Below are 21,244 nucleotides of genomic sequence, written 5' to 3' on the forward strand. Positions count from 1 at the left end.
TAATTAAAAAATAAAATTAATTTGCATTATGTAATTATTTTATTGGATCAAAGTTCAAATGCCAAGCCCAATTGCGCCCGCTACCCATTAACTTATGAGGAGATTACACATAATATACTATTTTTTCAACTTTTCTTTACATCTAATATTATATAGAAGCTAATTTTTACAAAGTTATTTTTAAAAAGGCCAAATAATCAAAAAAGACCAAACCTTTCATGAAAATTTTATAAAAGTCCAAACCTTTCAATTTTATTCAATTTGTCCTGAAACGCATGATTTCGTTTCAATTTTTTTCAATTATGTAATTTTACTTATGTGGCGCCTGCGTGGCGCTGATGTGGCATTGCCACACATCAGTGCTATATAAGTAAAATTGTGTAGTCCGGCCCTCATTCCATCGCAAACCCTCAAATGAGGAGCCGCTGCTCCTCGTGAGGAGTAGATCATCTCCTCCACGTTGGAGGAGCAGATCTGCTGCTCCTCTAAAACGAGGAGCAGTAGCTCCTCGTCTGAGGAGATGGCGGGGATGAAGTCGGTGGTGGGGGTACGGTGGCGGACGATGGTCGCAAAAAAAAAAGAGAAAGAAGGGGAAGAGAAGAAGAAAGAGGAGTTTGAAAAGGTCCTTTATTTTTTATTAAAAAATAAATTAATTGTTGGATTTTTAAAAATTAAGAAAAATGTAATTGAATATTAAAATTATGAGAATTAATTTAAGAGATTAATAAAATATTGTGGGTTTTTTTAAATTTTTTACAAAAAGTGTAGCACATTTACTTGGGTGAGAGTGGGGGAGAGGTTTTTTTATACAAAACGCAAATTTTACATCTGTTTGTACCAAAAATGGCGAGAATCGTGCCAAGTTGAGGAAGCAATTTGATCCTTTGTATATTTTTGAAATATCAAAGTTTGATTAGCGTCAACATCATGAGTTAAAATAGTTATAATAAGGAATAATGACTCTCCATAAATTTAAATTTCCTTCATTTTTTTCAAATACACTTGGATGGATGACATCTAAATAAAATAATATAATTAGAAGAAGAGAAAAAAAAATTAAATGTAAGGAGATCCACTTCCATTATTACCACTTCATAGTGTTTTGACAAAAGTTAATTTGTTAATTATAACAGTTTATGATCCTATTCGTTTAGAGTCCTAATAAATAACACTGAACCAAATCAATCAATTTTGCATCACTAATTCAGTCTGGTTTCCATGTCATTTAAAAGCTACACTATTGAATTGAACCAAAATATCGAATGCATACACCTGAATATAGGCGCATGAGAAAATACTTCGATCGTCGCCAAGCATTGAAAATGATTAATGAAAGAAATGCATAACGATTTCTTGGTCTACATTTATGAATATAAATCAATATTGTTTTTTTTTTATTTTACCAAACACTGCAACACAATACATATTGTTTCCATTAGATAGTTTCCACAGCTAAATTGCCCATCATCCTTGCTAAAGGCAGAGGACATTTTGTAACAATATCAAACCTCGACGAATTCGAAGCATTCCCAAACAAAGATAAGCTCAACCACCCGAGTTCCTTTAAAGACAATCTCGACGAAAGAAATCCTTGCCAATAATAAGGATCCAGATCAAAAAAAGCATCAAAGAAATTCCTACTCCCTTGCAAATCAAGTTTCAACAAAGTTTCCATCCCAAAACAATAGAATTCTCTCCTACACTTCTCCTCTAATGGCCACAGTCCCTTCCATGCTCTATCATATAATGCTCTGCCTCGTATCATCCTCGTCGAGCCGAGACATTCAGCGATTGCATCACCAACAACCGGGGCTAATGCCATTGTCCGAGCCACCATGTACCCTGTTGATGGGTGGACTACCCCGGAATTACCACCAATCGCCATCACATTTTGAGGGATTCGAGGAAGAGGTCCGCCCATAGGAATTAAGCATTTCTCTTCTTCTATAATTCTCTTAACTCTTATTCCTAGATGTCTTAATCTTGCTACCATTCTTTTCTTAACCTCCATGTAAGATAACACAGGCCTACTAACCAATGAAGTCTCCTCTAAGAATATCAAATTTGAATCAAATGGCATTGCATACAAAAAAGTTGGAAACTTTGCATTGTTACCTCGCAAATAAGGCTCGTTTCCCATATGGGTGTCTCTCCAGTCCATGAGAACCATCTTGTCGAGGTCGAACGGGTGCTGATCCACTTCAGCTAGAATCCCATGAGCTAGCTGATAGCCATGGTTTCGTCGTTTATCATACTCAATAAAATTACTCGCAAAACCACCTGCATCAACGATTAAACTTGCTTTAATCTCGCTACCATCGTCACAGCCGATGGAGGACTCGAATTCTTCATGATTCACTTTCCAAACTTTAGCCTTGTGAAATTTAACACCATTAGAGACACAGTTCTCCATCAGCTTAGTCTTCAATGTCTTCCTACTAACACGACCATATGGACGGTCTAAATACTTAACGTTATGATCATCAATAAAGACACAAGTCATAGGCCATGTCTTGTCCAAACAATCGTCAAATCCTAAGCTCTCAAACTCATCAACCCAAACACCATAATTATTAGGCCACATAGAAAGCGGTGAAGGATCGACACAACATACCTTAATTCCATAGCCAGAAACTCGCTCAGCCAGGCGTAGGCCGGCTGGTCCAGTACCTATAATGATCACATCAAAGCGGGATTTATCAGACGGATTAAACCATGAGAGATCAAAATCTAAAAACTCAGGTTTTGATTCGGGTCGCAAATCAAGAAAGCTTTCAAAGTTGCTGCTTTTGATTCTATGGTTGAATTTTCTTGAAGATGTGAAACTGGGTTTAGAAGAAGAAAAAACAGGGTTATTAAAATGATTTATCTGAGAGATTTTAGGTACAGGAGGTGGCGAAAATAACTTGAAAATTGTCGCCATTAAAGACAGAACAGAAGGCAGAGAACTGTAAGAGGACAATTCAGATTGTCAACTATAAAGAAAGAAATAGCCGAAGGAGGTGAATATGGACAGAAAGGAATCTGAGGTCTCACATAGAAAAAGATTCTTAATCCCTACCTGTTTTGGCAGATTTAATTGACAAAACAGAGACAAGTATCCATTATTGCATTTGTACTAAAATGGGAAAAATAGTTCAGTGTATGCTGTAGCAGAAAACTTTCTCCAATAAAAAAAGCAAAAGGAAGTGAAACGTGTCATACAGAAATTAGGCGGCACTAGCTTAATACTACCATTTCATTATCTTGGGCTGGCTTAAGTGGTTGAGTCTGTGCTGTGTCCCCCACCATTTTCAGAAAACTAGCTTATTGCCTCCACCAAGATTAGCAATGAATGACATAAACCAGAACAAAAATCTCATAGCCGCACTTAAGTAATAAAACTGGAGTGTCTGTGTTTGTGTCTGAGAGATTAAGAATAAAAAAAGCAAGAAGAAAGTTGCTTCCCTAGTGAAGAATAACTCAAGAAACACACATTCGACTGCCGCAATATTAAATCACATCACAACGTTGAAATCTATAAAATGAATCATAGTATACATGGAAAGAGACATAAATTATTTGTTGAACAAGATGATCTTGTTAAGGAACTAAAAGCTGAATGTTCCTCAGAACTAGATAACAAAACGCTGAAAATTCAGTACTTTTTTACAGTATGATTTCATGATCTACAATACCAGAGATGCACCAGGCTTCTCAAAGTAGTAAACATCAGCAGGCAACAGCAGTGCGGAAATGGATGGAATAGTTTATGGCACATTAGAGAGGAATAGCTCGCATGTCATCCTCAAACTTTCAGACTTCATCATACCTCACCTTTTAACATAATTCACACAAGTGGATCGCATAATTCATCGTTCGTGACAGCATTCCTCAGAAAAAGAATAAATCAAACACCATTTAAACTGACAATCAAGATCTGCAAGAAGGAAGGGTGACGCCTCCGCAACAAAGGGCAATGATTATGTACAGAACCAGAACAATGACGCATGTCAACAGGGCCCTGTCATGCAAAGACAAATTTTTGCTTGCTTAAAAAGCCATTATAATTACAATTTCAATCTAACAGTTTTTCCAGTTTATAATAGCTTCCTGACTGGTGCTCCAGGATACCGCAAAATTTAATGTTTTCAAGCTGATTTTAGGTACCAAATTCAAATCAATGAAATGGAAGTGGTTTGTGGGACCCTGGATAACCCTTGGATACATTTTGTAAGAGACCTTTGCTTTTTCAATTTTTATGTAAGCAACTATTTTGCAAACTAGATCTCCTTTGTATGCTCCAGTATCATTTTTAGTGGCTAATCGAGAAGGTTTGACTTCTAGTGCTCCAACAGAAAATAGCATTATAGCAATCTCCTTTTGAATTAACTAACATCTCAATTCTCCGAAATATTCAAAGGTATGGATTAGAAAAGGAGAAAACAATTATTTATACAAGGAAACTTATTACAGATTTCTTGCTTCCTCGCTTCGCTTGGCTAAGAATAATTATTTAGTAATCACCACTCTTAAAAGCCCGTTTCTGGCATATGCTCAGATAAAGGACAAGTTTGCATGTAAGCCTTTAAAAATTTTGAATCAAGTTTCACCATGAAAGATCTCTTTCCTTTCCAAAAATCCTATCATTTTGCTTTATCTGCCTTGGATGACTGACTACTTATCTTTATTTTTGTAATTTTCACATCTCCTAAAACGCCCAATATACTAGGGAGTCAGGGACTTTGTTGTTTTGACTATTCATTTTACCATAAAATATCAGGCCTGCAACATAGTTTTACAGTCTAAAATACTTCCCACCCATTTTAGATCAGAAGCCGGGAAAGAAAAATCCCTTTATGCATAGGAAAAATTAAAATTAAAAGACATACGGAGAGTTACGAAAGCACAAACACTTACAAGAGCTTGGCGTTTTTCATCCAAAGCGCTCTTCGCAGGCGCTTGGACTGCTTCCTGAAGTGAAAAGCACTATCTTGCATTGTTGCAGTTTTGTCAACAAGGAGCTCAATCCGGTCACCTCTCTCAAGTATTTTCTCAATGTTCTCAACCATGATTGTGCGAATCTGCATAAACCTTTGCATGTAAGCACAGCAAGAACTAAACAAATTACTATGAACTACCAACTACAACACTTCCCCGCCACAGAAAAGAGAGGAAAGGAATAAGAAAATTAGAGGAAACACTGTTAAAACCATCTTTTTCCATGATTTTGTATTCCTTTTTTCACGTTTTAGAGCCAGTATTCCATAAAAGGATAAAAAGACACAGCCTAAGCATCAATCATACGGGACTGATGTTAAAAGTATAGAGTTATTTAAGTAACATAACTATAGAGCAAATTTCCAGTGAGAATTATAGCACTTGCCTCACCAACTTCACCCCTCACACGATTAAGAGTATCAGCACTAGGGTTACTGGAGAAAAACTCCATCTGCTGATGCAAGGCCCTCGAAAATTCATCATTCATCGCATAAGCAGGTGCATAATGGGCCACTTTACCATAGTTTTTCATAAACCTCATGTGAATGTCCTCCAAGTAGGAAAATGGAATTCTCCCTGGACACAAGTAAAAACCGACACATTACATATCACAGGCCAGCTAAATAAATGAGGAACTCATTGAACCGGACTTCTGGAAATCACCGTAAATAGAACAGTGATTATCAAGTCTACAAAGTAATCCACATTGAATATCCTGCTTTCGACATTTGAATACAAAGTTAACATTCTTTCCTGAACATCTTATAGCTTACCAACGAAGTTGTACATCTACAACTTCAACTTTAACACATACAAATACGGAAATAACCAACTGCCACTGCACAGCCACACGGCCAATACCCCCAATTTACTTTCGCATCCAGTGAAAATCAGTCACAATTAAGCCCTTGAGCAAATTAAGGGCAATAGGATTCTATCACTAAGGTATAGAGTTCACATTCCATTGGGCGAAAAACTAAACTAACTAGCAACTAAAACAGATGAGACTTTTAGGTCATCCAGCATCATAAATAATTTGACATAGGGTTTATCAGCTTATGCTATATCCTACCTTCGAGTTATCGATAAATTTCAGATAAAGGCTGTCACTGTTTGTTAAATGAGCTTCAATTTACTGAAATTAAAGTTTAAATGCTAAATCGTAAACAATCAATTATATTGGAAGCCACACAGCATACAATTGGCTTCAAAGAAATTTAAAAATCAAGGAAAGAGAATACTTACTGCCAAAGGTGTCATTGGCCATGCACAGAAAGATGAGGCCATCGGATTTAAGTATGTGAAATATGAATCGATCTTGAGCAAAGCAGAGCCTAGATTCTTCTTCCGCCGGGAGCTTCTCAATGATCCGCCGAGCAACTGCCCCTGTGTTACCTGTCACGGCGCTGAACTCCGCAAGTACTACGGTTCCTCGCGCCACCAGCGCGTACAAGATCGCCATCCCTATTTAAAACAGGCTCTCTCTATGTGGAAGGGAGAAAGCTTTACTTTGGAGGTGAGACGGAATAGAAGAGAGTTGCTTTCTTGTATTATTTTAAGAGAGGAAGGTGGAGCCGGAAAACCATCCACCGGCGAGTCCACGCACGGCCGTTTTTTAATCTCTTGGGGTTTTGTATTCTGACCGATGAGTGTATGTATTATTCGCCCTACCTACATAGGATTTGGAATTTGAACAAAGAGTCAACGTGCCGACTAAACTTTTAACACGGGTCATTTAGCCCGATTTAAACTTGTTTGAACAACTAACCTTAAAATTCTTTATTTTTGGGTCAAATTATCTCATAATTTATATTTTTATTATAAAAAATAAGTTTACGATAATTTTATCGCAATAATTAGTGAACTTTTTAATTTTTTTCCGCATCCCTCACCTTCAATTTATATTTTACGTGTATTAAAAATACAATTATCAGACAATTTGATCCAAAAATAAAAAAAAATTGGTGTTAGTTGCTCAAACAAGTTAAAATTGGATTAAATGGTCTTGTATTATAATTTTAGGGGCGCGTTGACCTTTTATTCTTTGGAATTTTATCTATTATAAATATTTTGGATAATTGTCGCATCCAATCCTTAAACTTCATCTATTTTTCATCTAAATCCTTTTATTTTAATTTATAATTATAGTTTTTTTTATTTAATGGTATAAAACAAATCACTATGGTTAATTGTACAAAACATTCATCAAAATACATTGACATACACACCTACAATGCAAATAATTTGAGAAAATCATGTACAAATACTATGAGCGTGTTTGACATGTCGTTGATGTGCTTTATTTTTATATTTGCGGCATTTTGTGATAATTATGTACATTGTCGGAGTCTAGATCAATATTTTTTAAAAAAAAGATGTAAAATGAACAATGATAATTTTTTCGTTATATTGTTTAAAAATTTAAGAACTCATCAACGAATTATAACTCAAATTAATAAGCGTTAAACAACAATTTGCTAGGTCGTGTGTTCTATTTCTCCCACATATCTCCAATTATATATATATAAAAAAAGTTTAAGGACTCAAAATGAAAATTGCCTTAATATCAAATCACAACATTTTTTTTAAAGAGTGTTTATCCCACACAACAGATGTGCCACGTCATTTTTACAACAAGCCAATAATCATTTGCGATAGGGAATCTTTATTTATTATTTATTTTTTTATCATTAAACATTTGCACATGGCTAACGCCTCATTGGTTTGTTGCACAAATGACGTGACGCAACCGTTGCGTTGTATAATTATTCTTTTTTAAAAGCCAGTTATACAATATCATTACCTTTTTTAACAAAAAGAAGAAGAAATGAATAGATTAAAGAGCTTCCGGATGGTGGCTGAAAATAAATTTTTGCCATCAAAAAGAGCTTTAGAATGGCTGAAATTTAATGGAATTTAAAGAACAACTTTAATTAAAGGCTAATAATTTAAAAAATAAAAAAATTATTGTAACAAAATTTAAACTATAGAATGAATCAACTGTCTTCACTAACCAATGTAAAATGGCTACATTTGATTTTTTCATTGTTATTGTTTTCTTTTCATGATGATTTCATATTATCTTTAGATAATTAAAAAAATGATATACATGAGATAACTTGATAATCTTGTTTTACTATCTACACTTTTTTAATACGCTATTGCATGACACCTCATATCATACACTTGTTTGTATCTTATATCATGACTCACCTGAAGTGAGACAATTACACTTGGCATCACATTATACAATCTCTAAATTTTTACATTTGGAATCCAAAAGCATGAAAATCAGAAGATGGTGGGCTTTCTGGATCATCATAAGTTGCTGTTGGGTCCATAAACTCATTGGTCCAATTACCCATTGAAGATTTAGCTGAACTGGTAATGTCATGAATGCTGGGCCTCTTCTTATCCTTCTTGACCGAGTTCAACCGAAGAAAATATTTCTGCGCGTGACTCGCCACCTGAGTTGGTGTTCTTGACACTACTGCGTTTCTTGATATACTCCGCCAATCTCCCTTACCATATCTTTGCAATCCAATTAGAAACAGCCTACAAAAACTCATCATCACTCATTGAACTCGACCGATTCAATTCTTAAAAAAAAGAATTAAAATTGAGGTCAAGAAATTAATTAATTACCTGTGCTCTTCTTCAGTCCAAGGAACTCCTTTCTTTCTCTCCGACGATTCCTTTTCTTTCCCTTTATTTGACCCAAACCAGACCTGACTCGTTCCTGACTCAGACCCCCAACTCGAATTAAACTGATCATCTCCGTAACTCGGCGGCTCGACTCGGCCTGAGTCAATCTCCTCAACATCGTAAACCAAGTCATCGTAGTGTTTCTTGACATCAAACCATGTCTTGCCGGGGAGTTGGGTGGCAATCTTTTCCCATCTGCGCGGAGTTTCATCGGGAAATAAGACGAGTGCTCGCTCGAAGAGCTTGTCTTCTCCGCGAGACCAGGATGACGAAGAATTTCTTATCATTTTGAATTGGATAAAGAGACCGACTTAGCAATCAATTTGGTTATTGATAAGGTTGAGCTGAGGTATTTATATGAAGATATGAGAGGATGAATGAAACTTTGGGTTGAAATGAACACGTTCTGAAATTCAAAGACGATTACTGTAACAGTATATTCTTGAGAGAAGCTTCTTCTTTCAGATGAGTGTCTTACACGTGTCTTCCCACCCAAATGTCGGCTCTTTCAACATTTACCTTCTTTTTAAAACAAAACTTAAGTTCTCTAACTATTTCTATTTCTTTTTACACAATTTTTAAATTAAAAACCCTCAAATACAAATTCTCACAAATTTTTTCAAGTTCACCTGAATCACACCTAAATAAAATGAAAAAAAATTTATTAATTAAATATTATTTTATTCAAAATATCATTCATCTAAATCAACTTAAAAAGAAGAAGAAAATTATGAGTTTTCAAAAATCTACTTCCATTTTCTAATTTATGATATTTATTGAATTTTTAAATTTTAAATTCATGATAAAATTTAAGATTTAAAAATTACATCATCTAATTAAACATTGAATTTATTTTATAAAAATAAAATTAAATGTTAAAATATACATGACAAATTAACGAATTTTATGAATTTCAAGTATTTGTATATACTTATTACAATTTTAAATGATGAGTCTTAAAAATAATAAATTTATTAAAATTTATAGATTCTTTTTTTATTTTGAGAAAAAAAATTATAGATTCTTGTAATTCTTTTATGTTATCAAACAAGCAATTTTGCAAAATTTATGATTTTATTCATTTAAAATTAAGTAAACATAAAACTATTCAAAAGATCACTTAATTTTTAAAAATACGTTTTAAATTCCAAAAGAAATATTTTCAACTAAAAATATAAAATATAGTCACTTTTTATATTGTTATTTTACCTGTCGTAAATATATTTTTGACATCTCTGAAACAGAACAAACAAAGCGAAATATTTCTTATGCTTTTATTTTTACCTATAAAAAGTACACCGTTTTATCTCTATTGAAAAATTATAAAACACAACGGTTTACATGTTATTCGTGTAACAAACCAATGAGATGTTTGCCATGTTGAAATATTTAATGATAAAAAGTATATATGTGATAATTAAAGATTTTTTATATATGGCAAATGCTCATTGTTTTATTGTAAATATAACATGACACAACCGTTATATGAGACCTCTGATACATTTTTGATAATGGAGCGAATAAATTAAAAATATTTGGATGCTATATGAGAATTAGGTTCCGGGTAAAATTATACATATCTATATCTATACTATATATAAAAGCACGGATGGGGGGGGACAGGCAAATATACTGAACAATCCTTTTCAGTTTACTACTAAATAAAGTTTTATAGTCATTAACTAATTAGATATTTAATTGATCACTATTGTAATTAAAGTCCTAATTAGAATAGATAGCTAAATTATCTCGAATTTAGTTTTTAATATGTAAAAGACAACTAAATTGTCTCAAATTTAGTAGAAATACCTATTTGGTCAATATATTATTATTTAAATTTTTATCTTACTATTTTTAAAGATATTATTACTAAAATCAAGTTAATTATTTAATTATGGTTATTATAAAACCAAAACAACAATAAATTCAGTATGGAAAAAAATTTAATAGCCGAATGTATTATATTTATTTTTATAAAAATTCTTAACTAATTTAATATCAATTATAAATAAAACATTGATATAATTATAATAAATTTATTAATATGTTCAGTGACGAGTTACGTTACGAGCCACGTGCATAGCACGTAATGCGAAACTAGTATTGAAAATATTGACTATTTTTTGGCCTTATTTATAACTGTTTCTTTAAAATTTATCATTTTTATGTTTAATTAATCAAACTAGACTATGTAGAATATTTTTTTTTTAGGAGATTATGTATAATATTTAATAAAAGACGAATGCGTAATTTTTTTTAGTACAGTCATGGTATTAAATAAATCCTCAGTCACTATCAGTGTTATGTGATGATAATGTGAATTCATCTTCACTTTAAAAATTTGCTCAAGTGGCACATGTGTTGATCAAAATTCTCTCAAGCTTTTGAGATTAAATTATTTTAACAGCATTATAATATTCCGTCTCAATTATAATAGAAGATAAAAAAAAAAAGTTAAATTCCCTATTTGATCTTTTAGTATTAATCCAACTATGCAAGCTTATGACCTATACATATATAGCAAACAATGGTCTCCAAGTTTTTTTCTTTATTGTTTCAGAGTGTTTATCCCATGTAATTATTGCGCCACGTCATTTTTATATTAAGTCGATGAGCATTTGCGATAGGAAATTTTTTAATTATTACTTATTTTTATTATTATTTAATTTTCCACATAACTAACGCGTAATTGTTTTGTTGCACGAATAATATGACGGAACGGTTGTGTTGTATAATTATTCATTGTTTCAATAGTTTCTTAGCTTTTTGGTAGCATTGCAATTTGAGCTAGTCAGGCATAATTAGATCTTTTTCAAAAAAAGTGATGATCTAATCTTAATGTGTTTCATACTGTTTTTTCCCCTAATGCATGCATTTCTTTGTTTATATCAACCATGTATGTTTATAATTTGATAAATTTGGCAATGTTCGACAACAATATGAATTTTTTTATTAAACGTGACCAAATCAAACTACTCATATGCCCTGGTAAAGCCTAAAGTTTGGTAAAGTTAAATTAATCAAAGAACTGCTAATTTGTTTTTGAATTGTCCTTTTAATTTTTTATTTATTAATCAAAGAGCAACTATATAATTATTTGAAAAATTGTTTTATTTTTTTAATTTAAATTAAATTTAGCCAAATGAATAATAATGAAATTTCAACTACAATTATAATTTCTTTAAAACATGAGGGTTTACGGCGTTTGAGAAACTAATATCATAATTTTAATGAAATTATGCAGTGTACATATCATTTTACATATTTTGTTTGTAAAATTTGAATTTTTTATATAAATATTCCAGTCCAAAAATTCTCTTTTGAAGACTTGGTTGACCCATTCATAGTCGGCTATAACTAAGCCTTTAGAATATAAATCTCAACTTTATTAATTTTTGTTTTGGATAAGATACTTTCTATCCATATCACATTAATTTACCTTATCTTTTGATTCTTTCTCTAATACTTAAAAAAATAAAAAATAAAAAATAAAAATAATAATAGACATTATTTACTTCCAAAATTTAAATTTTTATACATTTTATCAATTACGCAATCCTTCCTCAACTGTTTCAGCTTATATATCTACCGTATCCCCGCGACGTCTTTTTTAGGACAGTGATTGCCTGGACTATCTGTAAAAATAATAATAAAAAAAAGGTCAAAATTGATATACAAAAAAAAAAGAGGAAGTAAAAATATACAAAGAAAAACTAACTGAAAAACCGCAAAAACAAGCGAACTCGGCAAGATCGACGCCATGTTCACGATCTATGGACTCAATATCCTTCTTCACCAAGACATTCTCCATGCAAGCACGAAGGACCTTGGTATTAGAAAGCCTAGGAGGATCCTGCCTCTCCGTCCACTCAACAAATTTCGGCGCCTCGCCAGCGGCAACTTCTTTCGAAGTCTTCATTTTCTTCAACCTCTTCGCCGAGGGACCTGACAGATCCTCAGAGGAACGCTTCTTCTGGCCAGAAGCCAACGACTCTTCCTAAATGATCTTAGGAACCTTCGTTGAGGCAGTAAAGCCTTCGAATCCCCAGCCGGGACACCTCCTGCACTCAGGCTCAGAATAGCAGTTGAGCTTGGGCTTGGAACAATAGTTGAAGGAGTAATCACCCCAATGGTCACCTCGCCCATATCGACAGACATGTCAACTGCAAAGATTTTAAAAAGATGATCGAGAGAAGTAGACATCCTACAAAATTATAAAATGAAAAGGTTAGAAAGTACCTCCAGCAGAAAGATCCGCCAAAAAATCACGGCGATTCAAGTATTGCTCTAAAAGGACGCTATACTTGGGCTTATCAGCTCTGCAATCTGACAAAAGAGATTGGGCGAAATCTTTCTCTTCGTCAGACAGTACCGGAATAGAAGAAGGGAAAAATGTACCCTGGGGTAAAGCTCCTGGACAAAGAAGAAAAACATGAATCTTGAACCAAGAAAAACTTAGGGGTCCAACCCTTAAGTGAAGAAGGAAGAGAAAAGGGATCGATTCGGTCTACCGCCATCAAAAATAAATTCTTCGCCCTTTCGTCGAGAAAAAAAATAAAAATAATGAAATATACTCAAAGAGGGCTCTTGGCCATGAGGCCTACAAGACTCAACAAAAGAGCAAATGATGCGAACAACATTGGGATGAAGCTATCCGACTGGGTACCTAAATTTTTGCAAAATCACGTAACAAGGGTTCTAAAGAAAAGCGCAAACCAGCTAGCAAGTGTTCATGGAAAATAACAATTATATCAGCCGAATCGGTATTTTGATTTACCCTAAATCTAGACGCAGGTTTCACGATTAAAAACGACTCAGGAAAATCAAAATTTTGAGCAAACTCATTTATTTGCCCAGCAGACAGAGAGCCGCGAGTATGCTCCAAATCATCGCGAGCACCTCGAGACCTTTCACCTTCTTCTTACATTTTAAAATAAATGGGGGGAAACAGCTGGGAAGAAAGAAATTTAAATTTAAAAAGATCAAAGCAGGAAAAAAGTAGGAATCAACACTCATAAAAGATGAAAAACACGGAGAACAGTAAAAGGAAAAATAGAAAACTAGAAAAATACAAGAAGATGCAAAATGCAATCAACTAAAATGCCAAAAGTATCTGGAAATCAAATAAGCAGGATTAAATGAAAGATATGGAGCAACCTTGAATCAAGCAATATTGAATAACGAAGCAGAACAAAGAGAAGAGATGAGAATTTTGAATGCAGAAAATTTGAGATAAAAAAATGAAAACAATGAAGTAACAAAATGACCATATATACTCAAATTCCCAGAAATTGCAATGATGGGGCTTAAGAATGCAAGGAGACGGAAACCCTAAACAGCATAATGGAGGATTGACACATGTCACAAATATAAGACACTTGTCTAGAACCTATCAAAGTTGATAGGTGGTGATTGAAACATGGCGAAAAGAAAGAACATGGAAACCTTAACAAGCAAACGAAACGACACGCCGAAATATTAATCGACTCGCCCAAACGGAGCTAAAATTGATCAAGACATAAATACCATGACTTTAACTCACTTGGGGGGGGGGGCTAATGATGAATACCGAATCCTAACATAAGTATAGTGGAGTTGAGTCGCACTAGCTTCACCCCAAAGAAGTATTGAGGTTTCGCCCAAAGCATTAATAGCCAAATGAAATTGGTAACTGAATCCATGAGATTCGCCTTAAACAAAGTAGTAAACCCGAACCATGAAGATAAGGCAGAATCCCCTGAAGACTCGGATAACACGCGTCAACCAAGGGATTCGCCCTAAAGTCAAATCTACGAAGTATCTTTTCTATTAGGGCACAAACTCCAGTTTAGAAAGATAAACTTATTTAAAAAGATATTCCTGAACAACTTCCACCTGAATAGGAAACCTCTTTTCTATTTAAGGTTAAACCCTATTAATTAGAAATCACTTTCATATTTAAGGTTCACAAAGTATTCATTCAACTACTACATAAAAGAGTTTGAGATATGCCTAAATACATAACTACATTTATATATTCGAAATGCTACTCAAAGTCTAAACTGACTTTAGCATCGAAGATTTAATCGGATCACAACCGTCCGATCAGCTTCTACCCTGTTTTGCAGGTTAAATCGTTGATCAGAAAACACTCTATCAACAATTATAAAAATCTTTCAAATTGAAATTTAAATTGTAAAGATTAAAATATTTGATCGAATTAATAAAAGTCACGCAAATTTAAATTTAAAAAATATTTTTCCAAATTAGTAATTCAATGTTGCAATTTCTCTTTGGGCTCGGTTTGTTTTTGATGCTAATACACGAATCATTTGAGAGAGAAAAAAACACATAAATTGGAAACATTAATTTTCTGATTAGTTTTTAACTTCCATTTTTTGTCTGTAAAGTCACATCATAGTTATAAATATGCATCATTTTCACATTATATTTTTATGATTAGTATTTAGAAGTGATTATTAACTTGGTTTTTTTTCTAACCATTGGAAAGAAAAGTGTTTATGATAAAAAAAACAACCTAACAAATTACTGCAACATTTATACTATTTGTGGTTGTTTTCTAACCATTGGAAAGAAAAGTGTTTATGATAAAAAAAAAATAACTTAATAAATTGCTGCAACATTTACACCATTTGAACTGTAGTTTATTGGTAGAATAGTTTTAGTGTTATTATCAAGGATGAATTGTGTTTTTCATAAAAAAAAAAAAGGTGAATGGTGTTACTGATCTGCTGTCATTGTGATTAATTAATTCACAAAATTTAAACCTTTAGATAAGTTTTACTCATAGTTCATGGCAAACTGTAGAAATAGATGAGGACCGATATCCTTTAGCCTTATCTTAATAACTTAACAATCACATGATTAGAAAATTAAAGTTGAAATGTGTAAAACTTGTCAATTAATTAAAAAAAAACAGATGTATATGGAGTAATTGATCCTGCAAATCATTGATTGTTTGCATATTTTTATTTCTGTAATTAAATTTTATTTTATTTTAACTTTAATTAATGAACTCAATTTTTTTTTATATTTTGATTTTTCCAGTAAAAAAAAACTTAAGGGACAGCCGATTTTTTTTTTATCTGAAAATTTGTCATGTATGGCCTTATGCATAATTGGATTTAAAAAAATGAAATTATGTATATGTGATACGTTTTCAAAATAAGATAGCAAAATTCGGCTACCACCTAAGCACTTTTAATAAAAAAAAAGTCATTTAAGAAAATAAAGTTTAAAAATAAAATAATAAAAATAACAATAACTTAAATACCTTCCGAATTTATTAGCCGACTCCTGTATAGCAAATCACTTTTTAATAAGACAAAGAAAAGTTTTTCGGCAGGCAATCTATCAAAACAAAATGCTTATATAGCAAAGAGTAATTATGGTCATTGAACTTGTAGAATTAATTTATATAAGCCTTTTATAGCTTACAAATTTAAAGAATCAGATGACTCTTTTGGCCGATTTTATTTAGAACTATTAACATGGTATATATTCTGAAGCAATTCAAAGAATCTCTCAAGAAAAACTACCAACTACACCCTGTAAAAATATGTAAAACTTAATTAAAAATAACTGTAACAGTACAGATACGAAATATTGGTTACTTTCTTGGCTTCATTGAAAACAAATAAAATTAAAATATTAGAACAATAAAACTCAAAAAGTTCAGGCACCAATAATGCGATTATCACTTTGAGCATGTGCGTTCGTCTTTTAGATTGGATACCAAAATAGTACTAACAAAAGGAGAAAAGAAATGCAATGTGAGTAAGCCGCCTAAGTTGAAGCCAGCCAATGGCGTCTCGGCAGCCTGAAAAGACAAACTCTCCGATAAGTTGTAATGTCTATTTCTTTCTCAAATTACCTTTAAATGAACAATGTAATTAGTTTTTAGGGGTAATTGATTTTAGGGGTAACTGTACTTTTCAAGAATTGCAAAATGGTGACCAAACTTCAAAATGTAACAAAATGGTTATTAAACTTTTAAATATGTGATTTTGGGAGGTTTTTAAGTGTTTTAAGGTCAAATTATACATATGTAATTTTGATTATTTATGACAAATAATACCTTATATTTTATATATACACACAATCAACAAAAAATCGACTCGAAATATTTTTCTTCGGTGACCAAAAATTCTTCTATCTTAACATAACCAAATAGTATAACTAAAATGTTACGTTTTGAAGTTCGGTCACCATTTTGCAATTTTTGAAAAGTACAGTGACCTCCAAAATCAATTACCCTAGTTTTTAGCTTAAACTTCAATTTCATTTGTTATTAAAGCTCTTAGTTGATATAAAATGATCCGATAACTTGATTAAAGTTTATTAGCAATTGAAATTGAATACTGAGAATTGGCTGAGGTCAGACTCACTATTACGTGATGGTATTAGTTGAACTTGAAATTTTTCCATAAATGATATGGTAATCTGATGTATGCATGCGGCTCATTTGTCAAACAGTCAGGTGAAATGGTTACATGGTTATTTGGTGTAAACAGTTAAACAATATTCTAACACTTGATTAATGATAATTTCACATTGAAGTAAATTTCAGTGTTAAGTTTGCATAAGGAATTCCCATGCTTAATTATGATCTGCATGAAACACTGGTGGCTGCACTCGAAATTGGTTTTAGTAGGGAAACGGAATTGGTATCGACAAGCACTTGAAATTGGTAGTAATGTTAATTGATTAACATCACTAATTTGATTACTTCAACCTCGTTTCAAGTAGAATTTGTGTGATTTTGCAGCTACATATTTGGAGCCTCTTGAAATAATAGTTCTAATTGTTACATTGTGCATGAGTTAGAATGCAGCCTAAAATTAGTAGTCATGCATACTTATGCTGTATCCTCATAAAAACTGAAGCATCTCTCATGTCCTTAATTTGTCTAGAACTCCACCCTCTCCCTCACATTTAGTTCATTTAAGACATATTGAGTTTTATTCGGCATCTATCATTTTAAGGTGCTCTTGCCTATTTTGGGCCGGAATTGAATGGACAGTAGCAGGAACAGCAAGTCATCCTTCCATTTATGCTGCGGAAATGCAATATTTGCTGGAAGGGTTGACATGCTTAGCTAAAATTTTCCAAGCCAGCCATATGACACGAAGCATGAAGGTAGATGACTTTTTTTTCTTTCTCTCAGGCACCCTTCCTTTTGGATACAGGGATTTGAAATATGAATGTGAGGAATAAGTAATAACTTATTTCTAATTTTCTAGTGTCGGTTTGAAATGTCTTTAAAAGGCATCAGTTTCAAGAGAAATTCTCAATGACGTGTCATAATATGATAGATTTGGTCTACGGATGAAATGGTAGACCGAGTCTATATAAAAATTTCTCCAGTTTCAAATGCAAGCTTGTTCAAGTCAAGCCTTACAATGTCTTAGGATAGTCCAAGAGCATTATTAAACTTTGTTCACAATGATATACTATTATTTCCTTTTTGTTTTTCTAAATTTGACATATAAACGGCTGCTATCTTGTGTTTTAATTTTCTTTTATCATTTATTTCTAAGTGAACAAAGGATCACTTTACCCCCGAACTTGGCACAAAGTATAAAAAACGTTCAAATTAGCAAAACCGGATCACTTTTACCCTGAACTTGGCAAAACCGTTTCAAAAACACCCCTATACTGATGTGGCACCCTAATTGGAGAGTGAGATTCTAATTTTACTCTAATTAACCCAAATTAACTCCAATTAATCCTAATTAACCCTAATTAATCTAATTTGATTAAATCTTTAATTTAAATTTTAAAAACGATAAATTTATCGGGTTTTTTTTACACTACCACCGCCGCTATCGCTCTTCCTCCACCTCTACCAACCACCACCCAAAATTCATCAACCACTGCCCAAACCCAACAACAACCGCCCGAAACCCACCCGCCATCCATCTCAGACGAACTGAGTTCGTCTCTCAGTTCGCAGTTCCTCCAGCGAACCCAGATCTGGGTTCGAGAGTTCGTCTCTGCGAGAGACGAACTGGGTTTTTGTATCAAATTTGACAAATTCAAGATAAAAGTGATATCGTTTTGCTAATTTAGACGTTTTTACTACTTTATGCCAAGTCCATAGGTAAAGTTATCCTTTGTTCATTTCTAAGTATATCATTAGTTGAGTTTCTGAATTTTCCAATACAGGTTGATTTGGACTGAAGTAAAACATTTTCGAATTGACCACAAACAAGAGCTGTCAACAACCTTTGCTGAAACTGATATGTGGCTTCTACAACTTGCCCTCTGTTATTACTCTATGGCTGGAGGTGTCTCTCTCTTTCTTACTTTTCCCATTTATATCTCTCAACTTCTGTTTCTGATTAAACAAATATTCTATTCCACTTTGTGCTAAATTAAATATTACTGCTTTCGTTTTATAATATTTATTGTATTTAAAAATTTCTTTTGGTTCATAATATTTATCATACTAATTTCGTATTACGTGCTATGCACGTGACTCGTAACGTAACTCGTCAATGAATATATTAGTAAGTTTAGTATAATTATATCAATTTTTATTTAATATATTGATCAAATACATTATTTTAATTTTGTAATTCAATCAAACTAAAAGATAGGTATTCCTACTAATTTGGAGACAATTTAGTTATTTTTTACATACTAAAAATTAAATTGGAGATAATTTAACCACCTATTCTAGTTAGGATTTTAATTATAATAGTGATTAATTAAATAACTAATTAGTTAATGACTATAAAACATTTATTTAGTAGTAAACTGAAAAGGATTATTCAGTAAATTTGTCTGCCCCCCCCCATCCGTGCTTTTATATATAGTATAGATTAAAGTTTTAAGAAAACATTTATTGCTATTTTTTTAAATTTATCCCTAACAATAAATAACTTAGTAAAGTTAAAAAAACTAGTCAAATATAAAACTATTGGTACTTAATATGGACAATTTAATAAAATTGTATACAAATCAAAACATATTTATTAATTTTTTAAACTATGTAAAATGGCCAAATGCGACAAATATTATGAATCGGATAGAATAATCCTTATTACTCCCACCTTTCCTCCAGTTGACATTAAAGGAAAAAGAATTCTCTACTTGAGAAGTCAAGCTAGACTTATGCTTGTCTATCCCTAACATTAGAAAGCTATACAGAATTGTGCAGCAGGGCTGCAGATCTACATGTTTTACTTAAAATCAAGGTCAGTTCAATTGCTCCAACTCCCACAGTGTGTCTATAAAACCATCAACCATCTCCCAGTTGGCAGTTCCTGTATGATCTCCTCCCGAGTTTGAAGTCTCAGATGAACTTGTGTTGTCCGCCATTTTAGGGTCATGAGCAGATATTGTTGTTGCTCCATCACCAACCACTTTTGTCTCCTTTGCCCCAGTTTCTAGCGGACGTCTATCAAATGCTCGAAAACTCCCTGATATTACGTAGAATCGGCACAAACTGAATTCATGCCTCAACTACACATAAGCAATGGTGGACAAACAAATAATTGTTAGAAATATTAAAAGTAGAATATAGTGGTAGTATATGTTTAACAGTCGAAAAAAACCACCAGGAATCCAACATATATAGCTGGTAAGTTAGAAGGTTTAATCATACACACCTTAGGAACAGAAGTAGTAGATGAGTCAGCTCCTCCTTCAATGGCTCTATACTCGTTCATCTTCCATTTGGTTTTTCTTCCCGTGGGAGCTTTACCCTTGTAGAAGACCATGGTTTTCTTAACTCCAATCACTCGGTTGTCAGATGAGTATACGTAACCAGGAGAACCAGTGGCCTTCCAGTACCCAGATGCTGTAGTGCGACTGGGTCTCCCTCCTCTGGCCTCTCTTTCCTGTCTCGGAGTAAAGAAGAACCATTGCTCAGTGTCTCCTTGACACAGTTCTCCTGCAAACTCTGCAACACATTAACTGTTTAGCGGTAGAATTCAACTTCAACTTCAACTATATAATTAAACTTGATGAAATAGAAAAATAAAAGAAAATTTAGGTAGTACTTGGGAGATCCCATGGCTCAGTGCTGCAAATGTTTATTTCTGGGATAACTTGCTGTAGTCGTTCTGGTCTCTTCCCTTCAAGCTTGTTAAGTAGGTAGAAGGAAACAAGCTCCTCTTCAGTAGGGTAGAAGCGAAAACCAGGGTGGAGCTCGCCCATTCTTGTTTTTAATATGTTAATGTGTTTTATTAATTTCCACTTGCATGAAGTATATATTTATATGTGTATGGCGTTTTATTTGGGAAAAATAATGGGGGATACATTAGCCGAGTGAAATGAGAAAAAATGGGAAGCATTAAGCTTTAAGTGGAAACTTCCACGCGGTTGTGCTAAAGTGAAAAATGCTTATTGTCCTTTTATTTAATCCAATCAAAACTCCTCTTGAACAAGTCAGTCCCCCTATTTTTTTTAGGCTTAATTACTTAAAAACCACCCACCTTGAACTTTTTTTTCGTTTATACCCTGACCTAGGAAAAAGTTCATTTATACCCTGACGTATGTGTTTATGTTTCACCTCTACCCCGAGGCACTAAATTAACCTCTTTTTATTTAA

At 33.0% G+C, this 21,244-nt stretch overlaps 4 protein-coding genes across 5 annotated transcripts; all 4 read right to left on the reverse strand.

Moving 5' to 3' along the window:
* Positions 1 to 1,326: 1,326 nt before the first annotated feature.
* On the reverse strand, positions 1,327 to 3,361 carry LOC126661953 (capsanthin/capsorubin synthase, chromoplastic-like). 2 transcript variants are annotated; one of them, XM_050355844.2, is made up of 2 exons: positions 3,062 to 3,361; positions 1,327 to 2,670 (listed from the first exon to the last, which is right to left on the reverse strand). In XM_050355844.2, exon 2 carries the CDS (start codon positions 2,582 to 2,584, stop codon positions 1,436 to 1,438), a length of 1,149 nt encoding a protein of 382 aa, XP_050211801.1. In that variant the 5' UTR covers positions 2,585 to 2,670; positions 3,062 to 3,361; the 3' UTR covers positions 1,327 to 1,435. The 2 variants fall into 2 exon arrangements, with proteins under 2 accessions (XP_050211801.1, XP_050211795.1); XM_050355838.2 differs by having other exon boundaries at positions 1,327 to 3,361.
* Positions 3,362 to 3,492: 131 nt separating this feature from the next.
* LOC126661969 (vesicle-associated membrane protein 714) lies at positions 3,493 to 6,627 on the reverse strand. Its single transcript, XM_050355854.2, has 4 exons — positions 6,226 to 6,627; positions 5,366 to 5,556; positions 4,900 to 5,063; positions 3,493 to 4,003 (listed from the first exon to the last, which is right to left on the reverse strand). Exons 1-4 carry the CDS (start codon positions 6,440 to 6,442, stop codon positions 3,913 to 3,915), a joined length of 663 nt encoding a protein of 220 aa, XP_050211811.1. The 5' UTR covers positions 6,443 to 6,627; the 3' UTR covers positions 3,493 to 3,912.
* Positions 6,628 to 8,095: 1,468 nt separating this feature from the next.
* Positions 8,096 to 9,168, reverse strand: LOC126676890 (transcription factor SRM1-like). The gene is made up of 2 exons (XM_050371216.2): positions 8,626 to 9,168; positions 8,096 to 8,535 (listed from the first exon to the last, which is right to left on the reverse strand). Exons 1-2 carry the CDS (start codon positions 8,970 to 8,972, stop codon positions 8,244 to 8,246), a joined length of 639 nt encoding a protein of 212 aa, XP_050227173.1. The 5' UTR covers positions 8,973 to 9,168; the 3' UTR covers positions 8,096 to 8,243.
* A 10,429-nt stretch (positions 9,169 to 19,597) lies between these two features.
* On the reverse strand, positions 19,598 to 20,937 carry LOC126677681 (NAC domain-containing protein 90). Its single transcript, XM_050372437.2, has 3 exons — positions 20,694 to 20,937; positions 20,301 to 20,593; positions 19,598 to 20,154 (listed from the first exon to the last, which is right to left on the reverse strand). Exons 1-3 carry the CDS (start codon positions 20,848 to 20,850, stop codon positions 19,888 to 19,890), a joined length of 717 nt encoding a protein of 238 aa, XP_050228394.1. The 5' UTR covers positions 20,851 to 20,937; the 3' UTR covers positions 19,598 to 19,887.
* Between the last annotated feature and the right edge of the window lie 307 nt (positions 20,938 to 21,244).

Source organism: Mercurialis annua, linkage group LG1-X, assembly GCF_937616625.2.
Source record: "Mercurialis annua linkage group LG1-X, ddMerAnnu1.2, whole genome shotgun sequence".
Classification (NCBI taxonomy): domain Eukaryota; kingdom Viridiplantae; phylum Streptophyta; class Magnoliopsida; order Malpighiales; family Euphorbiaceae; genus Mercurialis; species Mercurialis annua.